The 23,398-nt window shown below is 40.8% G+C and overlaps 1 protein-coding gene across 2 annotated transcripts in view; it reads left to right on the plus strand.

The window, feature by feature from the left end:
* Nucleotides 1-23,398, plus strand: part of CCNT1 (cyclin T1) — a 46,836-nt gene that overhangs the window by 5,502 nt on the left and 17,936 nt on the right. Inside the window, exons 3-5 of one of the 2 annotated variants that reach the window (XM_070410331.1) lie at nucleotides 14,992-15,120; nucleotides 19,909-19,969; nucleotides 22,522-22,584. In XM_070410331.1, coding sequence (XP_070266432.1) covers nucleotides 14,992-15,120; nucleotides 19,909-19,969; nucleotides 22,522-22,584 — 253 coding nt within the window. The remainder of the gene's footprint in view (nucleotides 1-14,991; nucleotides 15,121-19,908; nucleotides 19,970-22,521; nucleotides 22,585-23,398) is intronic. The other variant, XM_070410332.1, reaches the window with a different exon arrangement.

The raw sequence follows: 23,398 nt of genomic DNA on the forward strand, positions 1-23,398 counted from the left end.
CTGTGAGCCCAGCTTCTGGGGCCTTAATCGCCCCGCCGGTTGGGGCGACTGGTGCGGGGGCGGGGCCCCAAGAAGCCGGGCTCATGGCTGATGATGGCGGGAGCCTTTCCTGCTTCTGCAGCAGCACTAAGGATGTCTGACTGACGGCTTAGGCCCACTCCCTGCAGGCTCCCCGAGTGCACGAATTTCATGTACTGGGCCTCTAGTGATAAATAATATGGTCATAGGAAAACAAATGAATATAAGTTATTTAGATTTGATAAAATTCCAGTCAATGACAGGTTGGAGGAGGAAGGTAGAGGTACATTATGTAATGACTGAGGATGACTTTTAAGACAGGAAAAAGAAAATAATAGTAATAAAGCAATTTTTCTTTTCTGGACAGAATTGTAAATAGTGCTATTTTCAGTTTTGCTACCTGAAATGGCCCTATTTAGCATTATTTATAAGTGACTTGAAAGTGAGTTCATAGTGATATCTCAGCTGTAAGTAAAACTATACTTGTTTAATAAACTCACAGGTAATAGGGCTACACTTGATGAACACACTTGGATTTGTGAGTTAAATATTTCTTTTTCTTTTTTAAGATTGTTTTGAGGAAAAGTGTTTCAGACTTAGGATGATGAATTTTGAGTTTTTTCCCTAATGCCATAGGAAGAGGCTCTGTGAAGCTAGATACTGTCCTTGTAATGTAAGATATTGGTGGGATCAGTATTGGGAGTAATTGCACAGAAAACCCTTTGGATTTGCCGATTAAGTATTCCCAATTTTTGCCGAAACCGGTTTGGCTCAGTGGATAGAGCGTTGGCCTGCGGACTGAAGGGTCCCAGGTTTGATTCCGGTCAAGGGCATGTACCTGGGTTGCAGGCACATCCCCAGTGGGAGATGTGCAGGAGGCAGCTGATCGATGTCTCTCTCATCGATGTTTCTAACTCTCTATCTCTCTTCCTTCCTCTCTGTAAAAATCAATAAAAAAATATATATATAAAAAAAAAAGTATTCCCAATTTTTGTTGATTATCCAATCAGCTTGGCTTTCTACTACTCCTACCCTCCTTACCTCCAGCTATGCTCTATCTCTGATGGCAAGGAGCAGACCCTTATTAAGGGAGAGAGAAGCTGCTTTTTGTTAATCTTCACCTAAGGCTATTTTTTCCATTGATTTTTTTTTTTTTTTTGAGAAAGTGGAAGAGAGAGGGAAAGACAGAGAGAAACATCTATGTGAGAGAGACACATCGATTGGTTGCCTCCCGCATGTGCCCTGACCAGGGCCAGGATCGAGCCTACAACCAAGGTACATGCCCTTGACTGGAATGGAACCCTAGACCCCTCAGTCTGCGGGTCGACACTGACCTCTGAGCAAAATTGGCTAGGGTGGGAGAGAGAAGCATTTAATGAGGGTATCTGATAGCTCTAGAATAGAAGGTAATGGATAAAGAACAAAATTTGAAGAGGAAGTCCATAGCTGTTTGCCAGTTCTGAAATTTTTCTGCATTTCTTCCCTTTTGTTACGGTAAAGGTTTTTTTTCTTTTAACATTTATTTTATTTTTTTAAAGGGGAGAATGATGATTTTTATTTTTTAAAATATATTTTATTGATTTTTTTACAGAGAGGAAGGGAGAGGGATAGAGAGTTAGAAACATCGATGAGAGAGAAACATCGATCAGCTGCCTCCTGCACACTCCCTACTGGGGATGTTCCCGAAACCAAGGAACATGCCCTTGACCGGAATCGAACCTGGGACCCTTGAGTCCGCAGGCTGACGCTCTATCCACTGAGCCAAACCAGTTAGGGCTTTGAACATTTATTGAGATATATTCTGATACCATATAATCCACCCATTTACAGTACACAATTTGATGATTTTTGGTATATGCACAGATGAAGGCAGTCATCACTGCAATCAATTTTCGAACATTTCATCACCTCAAAAGGAAACCCTGTGCCCCTTATGTCTCACCCCACCATTCTCCCATCTCACTAGCTATAGGCTACCATTAATCTACTCTCCATGTTAATAGATTTCCCAGTTTTGGACATTTCATATAAATAAAATTATTCACTATGTCACCTTTTTGTCTGGCTTTCATTATGTCAACCAGTGGTCTTTGGTGCCAATTCAGTGCCAACAGGAATCCCCACTAGGGGTGCGGTGAAGAAGGAAACTATTCAGCACTATCATGGTAAAGATTTGAAAACCAGGGTGAAATAAGTCTCAAATCAATTTGTTACTAAATTATCTTTCCTTATTTCCTATGTATTAAGCTTAGCAAGGACAGAGACTCACTTTTCTGTGTATCCTCCAAAGAACCGTTGGTAAACTTGTTGAATGAATGAATGGTAATTATCCGGTATAGAGAGATTCTTTGTGATGTTGTGACCTTTTTCAAATCCAGTGACTTTTAATTTGGGATTGTTGATTATCTAGAGAACAGATTTTGGGCACATTTTGGAATTAACAGATCAAAAATATTTCCCCTTGCCTTAGCCTGTTTGGCTCAGTGGATAGAGCGTCAGCTTGCGGACTGAATGGTCCCAGGTTTGATTTCGGCCAAGGACACATACCTGAGTTGCGGGCTCAATCCTCAGTAGGGGGCGTGCAGGAGGCAACCAGTTCTCTCTCATCGATGTTTCTATCTCTCCCTCTTCCTTCCTCTCTGAAATCAATAAAGAAATAGATTTTAAAAAAATATTTCCCCTTTAGTATGCTAATTTGAAGAGTTTAGCTGTGATAAATTCAAATTTGAGGGGACTTAATACATTGTTGTGGCATTGATGTTACATGTCCTATCAAGCTCCCATGCATTTTTAAAAAATATTTTTTTATTGATAGGAAGGGAGAAGGAGAGGGAGAGATAGAAACATCAGTAATGAATCATTGGTTGTTTGCCTCCAGCATGCCCCATACTGGAGATCAAGCCCACAACCTGGGCATGTGCCCTTCCTGGGAATTGAACCATTACCTTCTGGTTCATAGGTCAATGCTCAACCACTGAGCTACGCCGGGCAGGTGTGTTTTTTTAATTATTACAAAGGTAATAAATGCTCATGGTAAAAATGAAAACAATATAAAATGTTTAATGTAGAAATGTAATCCCACTTACAGAGGTAACCATTGATAAACTAGAGGCCCAGTGCACGAATTTGTGCACGGGTGGGGTCCCTCTGGGTGGCCTGCAGGGATTGGGCCGAAACCCACAGGCCCAATCAGTCCCGATCGGTAGAGGCTCGCGCTGGCGCCACAGTGCTCGTCAGCCATGAGCCCTGCATCTGGCACCCTCTCAAGGGGAGTGGCCTGCTGGATCGGGCTGAAACCAGCTCGCCAACATCCCCCGAGGGGTCCCGGATTGTGAGAGGGCGCAGGCCAGGCCGAGGAACCCCACCAGTACATGATCGGGGCCAGGGAGGGACGTGGGAGGTTGGCCAGCTGGGGAGGGACCTCGGGAGGGTTCCAGGGTGTGTCCGGCCTGTCTCACTCAGTCCCGATTGGCCAGACCCCAGTAGCAAGCTAACCTACTGGTTGGAGCATTTGCCCCTTGGTGGTCAGTGCACACCATAGCGAGTGGTCAACTGTCTGCCCCCTGGTGGTCAGTGCATGTCATAGCGAGCGGTTGAGCAGCCTTAGCATATCATTAGCATATTACCCTTTGGTTGGTTGGTTGTTCTGCTGTTCGGTTTATTTGCATATTACCCTTTTATTATATAGGATGTTTAGGCATATGGTGTCCTAGATATTTTTCTGTACATATACTAACATTTATGTCTTATAAAAATCACTTCTGCCCTAATCGGTTTGGCTCAGCGGATAGAGCGTCGGCCTGCGGACTCAAGGGTCCCAGGTTCGATTCTGGTCAAGGGCATGTACCTTGGTTGTGGGCACATCCCCAGTGGGGAGTGTGCAGGAGGCAGCTGATCAATGTTTCTCTCTCATCGATGTTTCTGACTCTCTATCCCTCTCACTTCCTCTCTGTAAAAATCAATATAATATATTAAAAAAAAATCACTTCTTACTATACTACTCTTACACAACTTGTCTTTATCACTTAACAGTGTAAATTGGACATCTTTTCATATTGGTTTCTCATTTTAAATGACCACATAGCATTTCTTTGTGTGTTTTTATTTTATTTATTGTCTAAAGTTTTACATGTCTCCTTTTTCCCTGATTGACACCCCTCCAACCCTTTTCTTTGTGTTTTTGCTATAATTTATTTCACCAGCTCCCTATTGGTGGGTATTTGGGTGGTTTGTAATTTATTATATTACAAATAACGTTAGATAAGATAGTCTGGTACAGAAATAATGCATTTATATGACTATCCTATATAATAAAAGCCCAGCGACCATAACGGCAGAACAGCCAGAATGACCGCTCAACCAGTCACTATGAGGTACACTGACCACCTTTTGCTCCCTTTACCCGGCTGGCAGGCTCCGATCGCCAATGGTGAACAGGGACCCGGGGAGGGTAGCAGGGAATGTGGGCGGTGCCAGGCCAAGGCCCCCGCCCTGCCGGTCGCCCCACACACACAGAGGGTGACCAGCAGCGGGGGTGGGGCTGGCAAGCGGGCAGGAATGGCTGACCTCTTGGTCCCTCCCCCGGCCGTCAGGCTCCCATCGCTGGATGGCAAACAGGGAACCAGGGTGAGTGGCGGCTGGGGGCGGGGCCAGCTGCTGGCAGCCAGGGAAGATGGCCCTGATCGCAGGCTAGGCCTGGGGACTGTACTGTGCACGATTTTGTGCTCTGGGCCTCTAGTTTTAATATAAATTCCTGTAGGTGGAATTGCTGTGCCAAAGGGCATGCATTTAAAAATGTTATGTTGAGTCAATTTGTCCTGCTGAAAGATTACATCAATATACATTGTTTCCAGCACTGTAGGAGAGGGTCCTTTTCTCTACATCCTTACTAACAACAAATATTTGTTACTTCAGGAAATATAAGTTCTAACTACTTGTTCAAGTGTTCAAGTGTTGAACAAGATACAGGAAGTCCTAAATTATTATTTTTTTAAAATTTACATTTCTTCAATTAGTGAGGTTGAGCTGCTTTTGACTATTGGCTTTTCTTCTCAGGAAATTAAAGAATAAATTTAAAAATTGATTGTCAATTCACTTTATTCTGATTTTTTTCATTATATGAGCACTTTTACGCATTAGATCTGTATGTCATATGTTGTGAATACTTTTCTCATATAGTTGTATTTCTTCATTGACAGTGTTTTGGAGCCTAGAACTCTTGTCTTTTTTATTTATTTATTTTTATTGAGCTATAACATACAGTAAAGCAAAAAGATCTGATATCCAACTCTATTACTTTTTGCATTATTATATATATATGTAACCACCACTCAGATCAAGATACAGTATATTTCCAATAAAGGTAGAGAACTTGCCTTTTTATTGAAGTAAATTTTATATCTTTACTGAGTATGATTATATTACTGATTTATTATTTTTTTGCTTAAATTTTGGCATAGCATTTACTCTCTTTTTGAGAAGAAATTCAACCTCATTACCTGATTTTCTATAGTACAGTTTTAAATGTTTTCAAGTGAGGGAATATAAAAATAGTAATGAGGAACTTGTGTATGTGCATGTTTATGCTGTATTTTATTTATTTATTTATTTAATATATTTTTATTGATTTTAGAGAGGAAAGGAAAGAGAGAGATAGAAGCATTAATGATGAAAGAGATTCACTGATTGGCTGCCTCCTGCATGCTCCCCTCTGGGGATTCTGCCCACAACCCAGGCATGTGCACTTGACCAGAATCGAATCTGGGATCTTTCAGTCTCCAGGCTGACGCTCTATCCACTGAGCCAAACCAGCTAGGGCTATGCTGTCTTTAAATATTTAAAAGTGCATGTGTTTTATTTTAATAGCTACCAAATTTAATTAGGTACATTTTACTCTCATTAGCTGACTCTTAGAGGTTAGGAGAATGGGCTTTGGAGTCAGACATGTCTAGATTTGGATCCTTGGTGTACTGCTTTGGCAAGTTACCTTAAGCCCCAGTTTTCTTATCTATTTGGAGTCAATAATAGTGCCTATGTCATAGAGTAGTTAATAGAATTTAAATGATTTAATTTACAAAGTGTCTGCACATAGCAAACAAATATTAGCTGGCATTATTCTTTTAAAATGAAGAAAAATCTTATAAGAATTCCTCTGAGACTGCCGGTGTGGCTCAGTGGATTGAGCGTCACCCTGCAGACTAAAGGATCCCAGAGTTGCGGGCTTTATCTCCAGTAGCAGGTGTCAGGAGACAGCCAATCGGTGTTTCTCTCTCATTGATGTTTTTTAAAATATATATATTTGTATTGATTTCCGAAAGAAGGAGGGAGAGAGGTAGAAACATCAATGATGAGAGAGAATCATTGCCTCCTGCAAGTCCCACACTAGGGATTGAGTCCAAAACCTGGGCAAGTGACCTGACCTGGAATCAAACTCGTGACCTTTTGGTTCATAGATCGACGTTCAGCCACTGAGCCATGCCAGCTAGGTTCTCATTGATGTTTCTATCTCTCCCTCTCCCTTCCTTTCTAAAATCATATTTTTAAAAAATTTCTTTGGGAACTGCCTTTGATGGGGAAATGTTTCAGTAAGCCAACTTGATAAGTGATTAGATTAAAATTTAACTTTTGCAGGCTTTTACTGACTGAGGTATTATCTTGCCTTGTTAGACATTGTTTGTATACCATATTTAGTTATCTCCTTTCAAATATATTTTTAGCCCCTTAAAGGCAAATTTGGAAGCTTAAAAATCTTAAGTGTTGTCTCTGAGTTGTCCTTTTCCTTTTTCCACTCTGTCTAATCAGTTTTAAAGTTCTTTTCATTTTTATATTGTTAACTGATTTTTCTCTCCTTATAAATGTATATCACCATCATAAAATTATAAGAAGACAGAATAAAAGAGAAAATGATTTTCATATAGCATACTGTTCAGAGATAATCCTGTTAACATTTGAGAGTATATCTCATTAGAATTTTTTTCTCTACATGAAAATACATACACATATTTAGTGAAACTTTATTAGCTTCCCAAGTGATATCTGTATTTCTTTTTCTCCTGTATTTCTACTACTAGTGTCTACTCTAAATTTCATTTCTAATGCCTGGATTATTCAATATTGTTCTTTTAAAAAAATTAACTTGAAATATATCCTATCCTTTCCTTCTTTTAGTTCCATATACCACTACACTAATCTTTCTAAATATTTATTTAACTCTGCATATTTTTCTAAAATTTTTAGTGTCACTCTTGTTAAACATCTTTTGTGTCCTACAAATTCAAGAAGAATTGAAAAACCCAACCATCTTCTTGGATCACAATGATGAAACTAGACGTCAACTACAATAAAAAACTCAAAAAACATTAAAGTAGCATGTTATTACATGAATGGATTACCAGTGAGATCAAGGAAGCAATAAAAAACTTCCTGGGAAAAAATGAAAATTAACACACAACAACTCCAAATCTATGGGTCACAGAAAGCATTTCTGAGAGGGAAGTTCATAGCATTACAGGCCTATCTCAAGAAACAAGAAAATGTTCAAATAAACAATCTAACCCTACCACTAAAAGAATTAGAAAGAGAATAACAAGGAAAGCTCACAGTAAGAAGGAAGGAAGAAAATAATAAAGGATAGCATAAATAAATGACATAAAGACTTAAACAATTCAACAGATCAATGAAACCAAGAACTGGTTCTTTGAAAAGATAAACAAGATTGCTGAACCTTTAGCCATGTTCATCAAGAAACAAAGAGGACCCAAATAAATAAAGTCAGAAATGAAAGAGGTGAAGTAACAACTGACACCACAGAAATAAAAAGGATTGTAAGAAAATAATGTGAACAACTACAGACAGTTCTTGGGTTATGACGGACTTGACCTACGTCATTTCGTGGTTACGTCGCCATCTCCCATTTATTTATTAAAAAAAAAAAAAGAAAAGTTCCGTCATTTCTACGTATGTACGTATGTGCTTTACGTTTTTTATTATTTACTAGAGGCCCAGTGCATGAAAATACATGCACTGGAGGGGGGGGTCCCTCAGCCTGGCCTGCGCCCTCTCGCAGTCCGGGAGCCCTCAGAGGTGGGAGGTGATGCCCCCATCACACCTTTGCTGCTGCCACTGCCGGCAGAGCAAGCCTCGGCTGGCCCTGGGCAGCTGGGCAGCCACCATCCAAGGCTTGCCTGTGCCTCGGGCCAGCCCTGGGGGGCTGAGGGGACTGCGCACCTGCTGCCCAAGTGGGGCTGAGGGGACTGGGTGCCACCATCTTGTGGCTGTGGGCGCCGCCATCTCTGAGAGTGTGGCAGTCAATTAGCATATTCCCTCCTTATTGGCTGTTGGTGCTGCCATCTTTATGACGGTGTGAGGGTCAATTAACATATTCCATCTTTATTAGATAGGCTTTACCACAAGTAAAGGTCAGGAATTTTTATCTTTCTCTTAAATTTTTTTTTACTATTTCACTTCATTACTGCTGTGTATGTGCTCCATGTGAGTGACATAGGTGCTTATGTAGGTGGGTTCCAACTTATGGCGAAAATCGCGTTATGTCGCGCCATACGAATGGATCTCCAACGTAACCTGAGGACCTACTGTATATGCCAACAAACTGGACAACCTGTGTGAAATGGACAAACTCCAGATGATATGATATACATAGAAAAATCTAAAGACTCTTCCAAAGAACTGCCAGATTTAATAAATGAATTTGGCAAAGTAGCAGGATACAAAAATAACATCCAGAAATTGATGGTGTTTTTATACACCAATAATGAACTCTCAGATAAACTAAAAAAAAAAAAAATTTACCATTGCAATAACAAAAATATAAGATACATGGGAATAAACTTAAGGAGGTAAAAGAACTGTATCCAAAAACTATAGGACATTGGAAAAAAAGGAAGATACAAACAAGTGGAAGCATATACCTTGTACATGGATTGGAAGAATTAACATAATTGAGATGTCCATACTACCCAAAGCAATCTACAGATTCAATGTAATCTCCATTAAAATACCAATGGTGCCTTGGCCCATGTGGTTCAGTGGTTAGAGCGTTGGCCCTGGCACCAAAGGGTAGCGGGTTCAATTCCCACTCAAGGGCATGTACGTGGGTTACAGGTTTGATCCCTGGCCCCAGTCGGGGTGCTTAAAGGGGGCAACCAATTAATGCGTCTCTCACATCAATGCTGGTCTCTGTCTCTCCCTCCCCCACTTTCTGATCTTTGGGTATGGATTTAAAAAAAAAATCAAATACCAATTGGCATATTTCACAGATCTGGAACAAATATTTCAAAAATTTATATGAAACTAAAAAGGACCCCAAATAGCTTCAGCAGTCTTGAGAAAGAAGAACAAAGTTGGAGGGATCACAGTATCAGATATCAGACTGTACTATAAAGCCATGGTAATCAAAACAGCCTGATATTGGCACAAGAATGGGCATATAGACCAATGGAACAGAGACCCCAGAAATGGATCCATACCATTATGGTCAATTAATATTTGACAAAGGAGGCAAGAACATACTATGGAGTAAAGAACGTTTCTTTAATAAATGGTGTTGGGAAAATTGGACAGGTACATACAAAAAAAAAATGAAACTTGATCAACTTATATCATACACAAGAATAAACTCAAAATGGATAAAAGACTGAAATGTTTAAGTCATGAAACCATATAAATATTAGAAAACAGGCAATAAAATTTTGGACATCTCATGTAGCAGTATTTTCACTGATATATCTCCTAGGGCAAGACAAACAAGAGAAGAAATAAACAAATGGAACTACATCAAAATAAGAAGCTTCTGCACAGCAAAAGAAACCGTCAACAAGATGGAAAGGGAACCCATTGTTTGGGAGAACCAGTGATGATACATCTGATAAGAGGTTAATTTCCAAAATATGCAAAGAACTACAACTCAACACCAGGAAGACAATCGCATTAAAAAATGAGCAAAGGATCTGAATAGACATGTCTGCAGGGAGGACATGCAGATGGCCAATAGACATATGAGAAAATGCTCAATTTCACTAATCAGAAAGATGCAAATTAAAACTGCAATCAGGTATCACCTCATACCTGCCAGAATGGCTACCATCAATAAGTGCTGGTGAGGATGTAGAGAAAGGAACCCTAGTACACTGCTGGTGGGAATGCAGACTGGTGCAGCTACTATGGAAAACAGTGTGGAGTTTCCTCAAAAAATTAAAAATGGAACTGCTGTTTGACCCAGCGATCCCACTTCTGGGAATATATCCTAAGAAACTCGAAACACCAGTCAGAAAGAATATATGCACCCCTATTCATAGCAGCATTATTTACAATAGCTAAAATCTGGAAACAGCCCGTTATTATATTAGTGGGTAAAAATCCTGTGGTACATTTACACAATGGAATATTACATGGCTGTAAAAAAGAAGGCACTCATATCCTTTGCAAGCAAGGATGGACCTGGAGATTATTATGCTAAGTAAAATAAGCCAATTAGAGCCCTAATCAATTTGGCTCAGTGGATAGAGCATTGGCCTGCAGACTGAAAGGTCCCAGGTTCGATTCTGGTTAAGGGCATGTACCTTGGTTGTGGGCACATCCCCAGTAGGAAGTGTGCAGGAGGCAGCTGATCGATGTTTCTGTCTCATTGATGTTTCTTACTCTCTATCCCTCTCTCGTCCTCTCTGTAAAAAATCAATAAAATATATATTTTTTAAAACAAGCTAGTTAGAGAAAGACAAATATCACGTGATCTCACTTATATGTGGAATCCAATGAACAAAATAAACTGACAAAAATAGATCTAAAAGCATGGATTCATGGAGCAGAATGACAGATCTCGGGGTGGGAGAGACAAAGAGATTAACCAAAGAACATATATGTATATATGCATAGCACATGGACACAGCCAATAGTGTAGTGAAGACCTGGGGTGGGATGGGGGCTAGATGGAGGGGCCAAAGTAGGGGGGAAACGGGACATCTGTAATAATGTCAACAATTTTTAAAAAATCTTTTGTGTCCCACATTCCATTATCTGTATCACTTAACCTACTCACTTTAGTGTTCAAAATGTGCTTCATGCCCTGATTCCCCATACCTTTGTTCATGCCCATTTTTCTCTGGTTCTGTCCTTACCCTAAACTCTAGGAATGTATATGTAGCAAGCTCCATATACAACTGAAACAGATATGAAGGAAGAGAATTGTTGCTATGAATTGAATTGTGGAGGAAAAATCTGTTATATCAAAGTATAACAGAACAGAAGGAATACACAGTAGTCCCCCTTTATCAAGGTTTTTGCTTTCAGTGTTTTAAGTTCTTGTGCTCAACTATGGTAGAAAATATTAAGTGGAAAATTCCTGTAATAAACAATTGATAAATTTTTTTGGTCATCCTCACCCAAGGATTTTTTCCTTCCCCATTCAATTTTAGAGAGAATGGAGAGGTGGGAGGGAGCAGGGAGTGGGGGGCGGGGAGGAACAATGATGTGAGAGACATCGATTGTTTGCCTCCCCTACATGCCTCAATCGGTGCCAGGGATCGAACCTTAAACCCTTCAGTGCTCAGACGACATTAACCACTGAGAAATAACAGCCAGGGCAACAATTGCTAAGTTTTAAATTGCACATTGTTCTGAGTAACATAATGAAATCTTTTGCAGTCTTGCCCTAGTAGCCATCTCAGTTATAAAAGAGAAAGAAATGGAGGGAGGGAGGAAGGAAAGAAGGGACTGAGCCAGACCACATTCACATAACTTTTATTTTGGTATATTGTTACAGTTATTTTATTATGTTAATGTTATTAATCTTATTGTGCCTAATTTATAAGTTAAACTTTATCATAGGTATGTATGTATCCAAGGAAAAATCATAGTCTATATAAGGTTTGTTACTATTCTAAGTTTCAGGCATCCATTGGAAGTCTTGGAATGTATCCCCTGAGTATAATGGTGACCTTTTTTTTTAGAATGCATGTCAGGTCTATTTATTAAAGTGAAGTACGTATTTCAATTCTATAAAATTTTTATTACTGGTGAATTCTAGCTCTTGTCATTGCTATCTTTGATTCATTGAAATATTCTTAAGATTCAAGAGAAGCTCTACTTTCTGAGGTTCTCCAGATCAGCAGGCTACATGTATGTCATATTGCTCTGAACTCTTGTATTGCTTAGTGTCTGTGTTTGATATCTACTTGTGAATTTCCCCCCTATTTATTTATTTATTAATTTATTAATTAACTTAGGTTAATCCTCACCCAAGGATATTTTTCCATTGATCTTTAGACAGAGTAGAAGAGAGAAGGAAAGACAGAGAGAAACATCGATGTGAAACACATCGATTGGTTGCCTCCTGCACGCGCCCTGACCAAGGGCAACCAAGCTGTATGCCCTTGACTAAAATTGAACGCGGGACCCTTTGGTCCTCAGGCTGATGCTCTATCCACTGAACCAAACTGGCTAAGGCATTTTTCTCCCCTTTTAAGTTCCTTCCATAACCTCTTGAATATACTACTATACTTTGAATTCATTTTTTTATGTATGAAACCCCCCCATATTCTAATATATGAAGAGCCAGGGTCCGTCACGACCAGATGGACGACCGAACAGTGGGCCCTGGGGCGTGGTGGCTGGAGGGATCTGTGGGCCCTGGGTCGCTGAGGCGCGGCGGCAAGAAGGGTCTGTGGGCCCCAGGCCACTGGGGCATGATGGTGGGAGGGATCTGTGGGCCCCGGGCCGGCTGTGTAGGTCCCAGGCTCAGGCAGCCACAGGTGGCTGCAAAGGGCCGAGGTGCAGCTGCAAAGAGCCCAGGGTCAGGCCAGCAGTGGCAGCAGCAGTGGGGTAATGGGAGCGGCGTCTTCCCCTGTTCCACCAGGTCACCTCCCACAGAGGGAGGCCAGACTGTGGCTTAGGCTTGGGGCCGAGGCAGAGGCAGTTAGGGGCTATCAGGCAGGCGGGCGGGGCTGCGGGTGTGAGGCTGTGAAGGTCCCAGGTTCAGATAGCTGTGGGTGGCTGGTAAGGACCAAGGCGTGGCTGCGAAGGGCTGAGGCGCAGCTGCAAATGGCCTAGGCTCAGGTCCCCAGTAGCAGAGTAATGGGGATGGCGCCTTCCCCTGATCCACCAGGTCGCCTCCTGCAGACGGAGGCTAGACTGCGGCTTAGGCTGGGGCCCGAGGCAGAGGTGGTTAGCGGTGATCAGGCTGGCAGAGGGGCAAGGTAGGGGCAGTTCAGCTGGCAGGGGGGCAAGTTAGGGGCAATCAGGCCGCAGAGGGGCAAGGTAGGGGTGATCAGGCCGGCAGGGGGGCAAGGTAGGGACGATCAGGCAGACAGGCAGGTGAGCAGTTAGGTGCCAGCAGTCCCGGATTGTGAGAGGGATGTCCGACTGCTGTTTTAGGCCCGATCCCACAGTGCCGAGGTGCAGCTGCAACCTGTGGGATCGGGCCTAAACTGGCAGTCGGACATCCCCCGAGGGGTCCCAAATTGGAGAGGGTGCAGGCCAGGCTGAGGGACACCACCCCCTCCCGTGCACAAATTTCGTGCACCGGGCCTCTAGTCTCTCTCTATATAAAAGCCTAAGCAACCGTTACAACTGGATGACCGGCTGGTAGCTATGATGCGCATGAACCACCAGGGGGCAGATCCTCAACTCAGGAGCAGCCCCCTGGTGGTCAGTGCACTCCCACAGCCGGCCAGTCCGATTGGCCCTGTTCGCTGGCCAGGCCGAGGGACCCCACCCGTGCATGAATTTGTGCACCGGGCCACTAGTACAGTAGGTTCTTGGGTTACATTCGAGATCCGTTCCTATGGCGCAACATAACGCCACGCGATTTTCGCCATAATTCAGAACCCACCTACATAAGCACCTACGTCACTCACATGGAGCACATACACAGCAGTAATGAAGTGAAACAGTAAAAAAAAATGTAAAAGAAAGATAATTCCTGACCTTTACTTGTGGTAAATAATAAAAACATAAAGCACATATGTACATACATGGAAATGACAGAACTTTTTTTTTTAATAAATAAATGGGAGATGGCGACATAACCACGAAACAACATACGTCAAGTCCGACATAACCCGAGGACTGTCTGTATAGGTATAATTGAGATAATTCTCATACAATAAAATTCTCTTAAAGTGTACAATTCACTGGTTTATAGTATCACTTGGAGTGCGGGAAACGAGTTAAGTCGGCTCGCGTGAATTGCGCGTACTCCGAGGGAGCCGTCTTAACTCGGTTCATATAGATTTGCGGTGGAGTGCGGGAAACGTGTAAACTCGGGCCGATTGTAACTGCGTATTACCAAATATTTGTTTGTTTGCCGTTCACAAAGATACCTACCTGCGTATGCGAACCGTTTCATACCCATTGGGGTAATAGGTATCATAAAAATCCCTGATTTTGCGCGGGAAACCTAAATAATTGCCCGCGCCATCTTATATTTTGGCGGGAAATTCACCCGACACCGTAGTGTTAAATTCAGTTTTGTGCCATCACCACCACAATCTAATTCCAGAACATTTACATCACCCCAGAAAAAGAAACTCCTCACACTTTAGCAATCACTCTCATTCCCTTCTCCTCCTAGCCCCTGGTAACCAATCTATTTTCTTTTTTCTGTATGGACTTGGCTTTTCTGGACATTTCAGTGTACGCCTTTTTAAAAAGTATATAAACTGTTTTAATGCAAACTTAATAAAGAACCTCATTTTAAATAGAAAGCTCTCTATTTACATTTAGTAGCTTCTTGAATAGGTAGCTTTTAATGAGAGTGTTGCAGGATCAGTTTTTAGAAGTGGATGTGGATTAATGGATAGGTGAGGGGAGGACATTTTTTTAAGTACAGGAAAAAGCATAAACAAGGTGATGTAGTTGTGGTAAGCAAAGAACTTGGTTTGAGACTTAGTTCTTTTTTAGATCTGTACCTTGATCTAGAAATAAACAAATGTTAAATATGATTTATTTTTTTCCATCTAGACTGTGGCTCCAGCGGCCTTATTTCTAGCAGCTAAAGTAGAGGAGCAGCCAAAAAAATTGGAACATGTCATCAAGGTAGCACATGCTTGTCTCCATCCACAGGAGTCACTTCCTGATACCAGGAGTGAGGTAAGAGATTAATTACACATGTTTTTCTTAATTTTTTTTTTATTATATCTTAGTTTTGTAACTTTGATTTATTGAAGTCCTAATGAGGTCTTTTAAAGGAACCTGTTAGTGTTTGTTTTTTTCCTTAACAAAAACATGGGAATTTTATGGCAGAAGTTAATTGTATTCATTGTAGTAAAATTAGAAAATGCAGACAAAAAAGAAAATATATCACCTAGATATAATTTGGACCACAGATCTATAAGTGAACCATTATTATTTCTAGCTTCTTTTCTATAAATAGCTGTATATATATCTATGTTGTGTGTTTTTGACTTACTATATCCCACATATTTTCCCATTTTATTAATTTTCCACTTGCTTTAATCCTCACCCGTGGATATTTTTCCATTGATTTTTAGAGAGAGTGGAAGGGGGAGAGACAGAGAGAAAGAGAAATATCGATGTGAGAGAGAGACATTGATTAGTTGCCTCCTGTGCACCCTGACCATGGCCTTGGCCAGGGAGGATCCTGCAACTGAGGTACATGCTCTTGACCAGAACCCAACCTGGAACCCTTCAGTCCTCAGGTCAACACTCTATCCACTGAGCCAAACCGGCTAGGGCAATTTTCCACTTGCTTTAAATGTAGTATTTCATCATATACATGTATATCCTATATAATAAAAGGCTAATATGCAAATAGACTGAACAGTGGAACAACCAAACAACAGAACAGCCAGTCACTATGATGTGTACAGACCACCAGGGGGCATGTGCAGAACATGGTGGGTATTGGCCACGGTGGGATAGTGGAGCAGGTGAGCGGGGGCACCAGACCAAGGCAGGGCACCAGTCACTTTCATCGGAGTGAACCTCTGGTGGTTATTCAAAATTCTTTGCTCCCACCCACCACGGTCCTGCCTGGTGCTCGCACCTGCTCCTGGCACTGGAGCCACCGCTCACACCCGTTGCCTGTACCCACCGCTGGTCCCAATCACTTGGCGCTGTCAGCAGGTGCGAATGGCGGCTGCCAGCCCTGATTGCCCCTGAGGGGTTCTCCACTTTCCCCTGCTCCTGAGGGGCATTTGGGGGAGCAGCCGCTGCTCGCACCCACTGACAGCGCTGGCCCCACTCGCACCCGCTGCTGGTGCCAGCCCCAATCACTTCACACCATCAGCAGGTGCAAGTGGGGCCAGTGCTGTCAGTGCGTGGGAGCAGCGGCAGCGGGAGTGGAGCTGCCAGCACATGGGACTGGGGGCCATGGCAGGAGGGGCCAGGCAGGGGCGTGGAGGATGGGCAGAGACCCACCCCTGTGCTTACCGCAGCCTCACGGCCCACAGTTCCTTTCAAGATGCACAAATTCGTGCACTGGGCCCCTAGTGTATGTGTGTGTGTTTGTGTATATGTACATACATATATATTTTTTAATTACTTGTTGTTCCTAAGAGAACGTTCTAAGAAATTAAAAAAGTTATATATGTTCATTATAAGAGAAGCCAAACAATTAAGAATCATTTAAAGTGAAAGTTAAAGCATCGCCTCTCCTCCTCCTAGGACAGTGGTTCTCAACCTTCTGGCCCTTTAAATACAGTTCCTCATGTTGTGACCCAACCATAAAATTATTTTCGTTGCTACTTCATAACTGTAATGTTGCTACTGTTATGAATCGTAATGTAAATATCTGATATGCAGGATGGTCTTAGGCGACCCCTGTGAAAGGGTCATTCAACCACCAAGGGTCTCGACCCACAGGTTGAGAACCGCTGTCCTAGGAAGATACTGCTGATTACAGTTCTGGTATACTATATTCTTTCAGACTTGTGTGTGTGTGTGGAGAGGGGGAGAGAGAGAGAGAGAGAGAGACATCAATGTGAGAGAGAAACATCGATTGGTTGCCTCCCCTATATACCCCAAACTAGGTATGTGCACTGACTGGGAATTGAACTCACAACCTTTTGGTATATGGGATGATACTCCAACCAGCTGACCCACCCAGTCAGGGCATATTCTTTTAAACTTTTATCTTATGCATATACATACAGCTTTTTTTTCTTCCATCCTTCCTTGCCTTTCTTAAAAAAGAGAAAATCGCCCTAACTGGTTTGGCTCAGTGGATAGAGCATTGGCCTGCGGACTGAAGGGTCCCAGGTTCAATTCCGGTCAAGGGCATGTACTTTGGTTGCGGGCACATCCCCAGTAGGAGGTGTGCAGGAGGCAACTGATCGATGTTTCTAACTCTCTATCCTTCTCCCTTCCTCTCTGTAAAATATCAATAAAATATATTTTTTTAAAAAAAGGGAAAATCTCTCCTGGTTTTATAAGTCAGTGACTGGGGTGTGATGAGTCGTGAAAATTGGAGAGGTCTGACATTTCTAAGTGCTTGCAGAAAAATTATGGATTACTCCTACTAGATTATTTAAGTCTCTTACAGTGGATGCATGAGTCATCCTTTATCAAATAGATAAATAGAAATCCCTTTCTCATATTGGAGAAAGGGATTTTGGAGGGGGGATATTTATTTTGTGTGTGTATTGACAATAGCCCCTAATTATGTGAATTAAGTGTTTTTCATGGCAGTGTCTTGACTTCCTTCATTTTCTCTTTGGGCTATACCAGTAGTTCTTATTGAAAAGAGTTATTGCTCTGAACTTTTATTTAGGTTTGAGACTAGTTACTAAATGTCTTTATTAGTCTAGAGCAGTGGTTGGCAAACTGCGCCTTGTGAGCCACATGCGGCTCTTTGGCCCCTTGAGTGTGGCTCTTCCACAAAATATCATTTGCGGGTGCGCATGTACAGTGCGATTGAAACTTCGTGGCCCATGCGCAGAAGTCAGTATTTTGTGGAAGAGTCACACTCAAGGGGCCAAAGAGCCGCATGTGGCTCGCAAGCCGCAGTTTGCTGACCACTGGTTTATAGAAATGACCAAAAAAGACCATTTTATTTTAACAAAATAAAACAGAAAGCCCTGGCTAGTGTGGCTCAGTTGGTTGGGCATCCCGTGCACTGAAGGGTTGCTGGTTCAATTCTTGGTCCTGGCACATGCCGGGTTGCAGGCTAACACCCCCCCCCACCCGCCCCCGCCAGTGGGGGGATGAAAGTGAGGGGGGCTGGTCAATGTTGCACTCTCACTTCAGTGTTTCTCTCTTCTCCCTTTCTCGCTCTCTAAAAATCAGTAACCTATTAAAACACACACACACACACACACACACACACAATAATAATAATAACCTCTGCTTTTTTTTTTTCTTTTCTGAAGTATATTTACATAACTTCTCACCTGAATCTTTTTTTTGTTGTTAATCCTCACTCAAGGGTATTTTTTCCCATTGATTTTTAGAGAAAATGGGGGGGAGGAAGGAGGGAGAGAGACACATCAATTGGTTGCCTCCTGCATGTGCTCTGACCAGGCCTGGGATTGACCCTGCAACCAAGGTACATGCCCTTGACTGGAATCAAACCCTTGACCCTTCAGTCCTTCAGTCCATGGGCTGACAGTCTAACCACAGAGCTAGACTGGCCAGGGCCTGAGTCTATATATTTTTGTGAGGTGATTAGGGGAAGATATTTCCTACACTGTATGGAAAAGAGAACTAGCATAATTATAAGTCCTTATTGGACTTCATAATGATCATAAAGTTAAGTGGCAAGTTAATTATAACATAAGTCTCTTAACTCCTGGCTCAAGTCTAATTCTCCTAGAGTTCTAGACCAGTGCTGTCCACTGGAAATACAAGGGGAGTCATGTGTAATGTAAAAAATTTTAACTTCATTTAAAATTTTTAATTGAAAAAAGTAAAGTTAATTTCAATATATTTTATATAATATATTTAATCATAAGTATTATCATTTTAGCATATAATCAATATTAAAACATTAGTGAGGTAGTTTCCATTATTATTGTTTGCTCCCTTTTCTTTGAACTCTCTTAGGAAGTTTTAGAAATCTAGCATTACTTCCCAAAAGGGAAGTTTTAACAAGAGTCAAATGTTTGAGATTGCCTATGCCAGTGATGGTGAACCTTTTGAGCTCAGCATGTCAGCATTTTGAAAAACCCTAACTTAACTCTGGTGCCGTGTCACATATAGAAATTTTTTGATATTTGCAACCATAGTAAAACAAAGATTTATATTTTTGATATTTATTTTATATATTTAAATGCCATTTAACAAAGAAAAATCAACCAAAAAAATGAGTTCGCGTGTCACAGGTTCGCCATCACTGGCCTATGCAGTGGTTCTCAACCTTGGCTGCACATTAGAATCACCTGGGAATCTTTTTAAAATCCTGATTTCTGGGCCTCATCCTCCGGAAATTCTGTTTCTTTGTTACTAATGTTGTGGCGTCACCCCATAACAAAGAAACAGAATTTCCGGAGGATGAGGCCCAGAAATTAGGATTTTAAAAAGATTCCCAGGTGATTCTAATGTGCAGCCAAGATTGAGAACCACTGGCCTATAGGAAGGCTCTGGAAATGTATTCTGATGATGTTGAAGATGATGTATTTTTAATTTTCTTGTAGCTATATCAAATAAACTATAAAACCTAAAATGTCAGTCTGAAAATGAACCAAATCTCAGGTGCTTTTTCTGTAGCTATTTATGAATAAAGTATTTTCTCTCAGTATACTCCTTTTTTGTTTTAAAAGGAGAATCTGTACTGAATAGGGATAAAGATTAATTTCAGTTCCTACTCCATCTCATAACTCCACCCCTGCCTTTTGTGGCTTTGGTTTCTCTGGGAGGGGTGTTAGAATTGTTTACACTTTATATTAGTATATTGTACCTTATGTGTCTTCTCACCTGCAGGCTTACCTGCAACAAGTTCAAGATCTGGTGATATTAGAAAGCATAATTCTGCAGACTTTAGGTAAGTTTATTTTCCTTTAACACATTAAAGAAATATGCATGTACTATGATATGATTTTAACATTTGCAAAATAGGAAACAAGAGGACAATTTCTTGGAAAGGTTTTGCAAATTTAGGGGTTATTGAGCTCACTTTTACCTATATGGAAGAAAGGATGAAGGCACACTGACCTCTGAAATAGCAGTCAGCAGTCCTTTTTTCTTCCCCATTCTGGGATTCATGATTTGCTTTTTAAGGTTTGGCAGTTTTTAATTTTCTGATAACTAATGGCAGCAACTATTTAAAGAACTCTTTTCCTTCCATGGATTTTTATAGTCTGTCATTATAGTTAGGTAACATTTGTTTTTAAATTGGAAATCAGAGTTTAGAACGGCAGAGTGTAGGTGGAAGAATTCAAGCTACAGTAAGTCCTCACTTCATCAATAGGTTCTTAAAACTGGCTTTAGTGAAACTATATATAATGAAACTAATTTCACAATAGACTAATTGATATGAACAAGAGTTAAGCTCCTATGGCATAGTTCTGGTCACAAAAACATCACCAAACTTGTAAATAAAGATCCAAAACACTTCTAATACTACACACTGAAATAAATGTGAGCTATGCATACATTTAAGAAAGATTAATAAAAAACAAGTAAGATAATTATTTTCCAACCCGAGTATTTCAGCTCAGAGTTGGGGATGGCTGGAAAACTATTCCAGCAGCTCAGAGCACAAGGCAGGAACCCACTCTGACAAGATGCCCTTCCATGCGGGGCGTGCTCACTCCCACACTTACTCAGACTTGGATAGTTTAGACACACCAATTCATGTAATCTGCACATCTTTGGGATTTAGGAGGGAACTGGATTACCTGGAGAAAACCCATGCAGACAGGGGGAGAATGTGCAAACTCCACACAGACAGTGGCCCCAGCTGGGAATCAATTTTTTTTTGTCTCATCACCATTACAATGAAAATAGAGCCCCGGTGCACGAATTTGTTCATGGGTAGGGTCTGGCCATCCCATCCCAATGGGGGCCGATCGGGGCTGGGCAGGAGTGGGGGACGGGCTGCAGGTGGTTGGGGGTGATGATCGGTCTGGTTGGCCGCTGCGGTGACCGGTCGTTCTAGTTGTTCCAGTTGTTCCGGTTGCTTGGTGCTTATATATATATATATATGTATATAGATGACATTGAACAAAACAAAGTTACTTGAGGATCTGCTGTATAGCAGTTCATCGGCAACGCTGGTGATATTCTATTGTTAATCTAGTATTATTATTTTCATCAGAGAGACTACCTTAAAAAGTTTATTAGCAAATATGGAAAATAAAGATTTCATTGCACACACCACACACACACACACACACACACACACACACACGTGTCCCCCAAAAATGTATATGTACTTTGAATGATTATAAAGTCAGTGTTTATTAACATACAGTTCATTTTCAGAATTTAAAAGAATCTACAGAAATGAATAATTTTTTTCGGTCAGTGCTTGATGACCGTTCTGGTCCAGGAACTGCTGATAACACAAAGCAATGGAATCAGGAATCGTTTCGTTTGGTATCTCTGTGTCCTCAGGTCATTGACTGTTGCCGGTTTTGTACCATAGACTTCCTTTTATGTATCCCTATAAAAAAGTCTAGGGGCACTTTAGGATAAATTTTCTTTGTTCAAAACTTAGTCTGACTTCACCCATTATTTCAAATGAGTTAAACCTGAAAAAGAATGAAAATTAAATGACTTATCAGATGTTAAAGTGTGTGTACATTTTTGGGGGACACTAGACACACACACACACACATACATATATACACACTGAGTTCTTCAAACTTTATCACTGAAGTTAATTTCTGCTAAATAAATTATCTTCATTGTGACCATATTTTAGGGGACAATGGTATTTTTCTGGTGGAATCAATTTTTATTAATATTTAAATGTGGAAACCAGTAAGATCTAATTTGCAAGAATCAGTTAGCCTTTTAGAATAATTTACATCATGTAAATTTCTCAATAGAATTTCTTTATCTAAAATTTTTTTTGTCTCATCAACTCAGAAAATTTTTATAGATAACACTGATCCTCCTTAAGTAGTTTAATAAAGATCATTGGGGTTGGATAAAATGATCAGTACCTATTGTAATTAAGATGATGAAAAGGAACAAAATTGAGGTAAGAGAATAGATTTTAAAATGTTTTCTCAGGGTTAAATATTATAAGATAGTCAACACTTGATTAAAACTGCTCCTTCCAACCATATATTACTACATTCTGTTGTACCTAAAATGTGTTTCATGTTTAGAGGTTATTGGTTTTCAAGGGTCTTGAGATTGCATTAGTTTTACTATGTTAGTGGTATCTTCTAGCTCAAAGTATTATAAGCAGCTTTGGAGATAATGTGTCTTAGAGAGAAGCGTGCTGCATGTTTTGTGGGACTTAACCTCTGAACAATAATTTGGGGATAGGAAAATAAGGGAGGCCTTTAATGATGACTCAGATAAAAGATGTATAAAATGTCTTGAGTACTTTAGCTTTTTAACCAGTTAACTTTTTTTTAGGCTTTGAACTAACAATTGATCACCCACATACACATGTGGTAAAGTGCACTCAACTTGTTCGAGGTAAGGAAACCCAGCTTGAGAGAGTGCTCTAAAATTGTTTTACCGTTTAGAGCAGCGGTTCTCAACCTGTGGGTCGAGACCCCTTTGGCGGTCGAACAACCCTTTCACAGGGGTCGCCTAAGACCATCCTGCATATCAGATATTTACATTACAATTCATAACAGTAGCAACATTACAGTTATGAAGTAGCAACGAAAATAATTTTATGGTTGGGTCACAACATGAGGAACTGTATTTAAAGGGCCAGAAGGTTGAGAACCACTGATTTAGAGGCTAAAATCGCTGTATACAAATATATAACACAGCTGCTAATTAATGTGTTTAGGTGATCTCCATTTAAAGAGTTAGTCTCTTGAGGGATGCTTGTGAAAGCTGGGGGCAGATTTTGAAAAGTCACCAAATCATAAGTAACTAATAGCAATTTTAAGGATGTTTTGGGAATGGGCTCTCTTAATTTGATTATAGGGTTGATTGTCCTAGGCATTCTTTAAGACCACCCAGAGGATCATTTAGAAATTATTTGAACTTATTTCCTTGATTGACAATCCTTTTTATTTTAATTTTAGTAGCGATAATTGCATGGAACCCAGTTTCTCTTACTCAGTTTAAATATTAGTATCAAGAATATCAACGTATCATTGTGCATTTCAGTACCTTTTGTAGACCAAACTGATAATTGGCTTATTTTGAATTTTGCTTTTGTGTGTTTTATCTGAAAATTACAAAAATTTTCCCTGAGTTTTTGATATTTCGAAAGCATTAAATGGCTTGTGTTGAGCAAGGATAGGCTTAAAGATGGACATATGCTAATATT

Source organism: Myotis yumanensis, unplaced genomic scaffold (genome assembly GCF_028538775.1).
Source record: "Myotis yumanensis isolate MYYU_CA2020_CCGP unplaced genomic scaffold, mMyoYum1.0.hap1 SCAF_3, whole genome shotgun sequence".
NCBI classification, from domain to species: Eukaryota; Metazoa; Chordata; class Mammalia; order Chiroptera; family Vespertilionidae; genus Myotis; species Myotis yumanensis.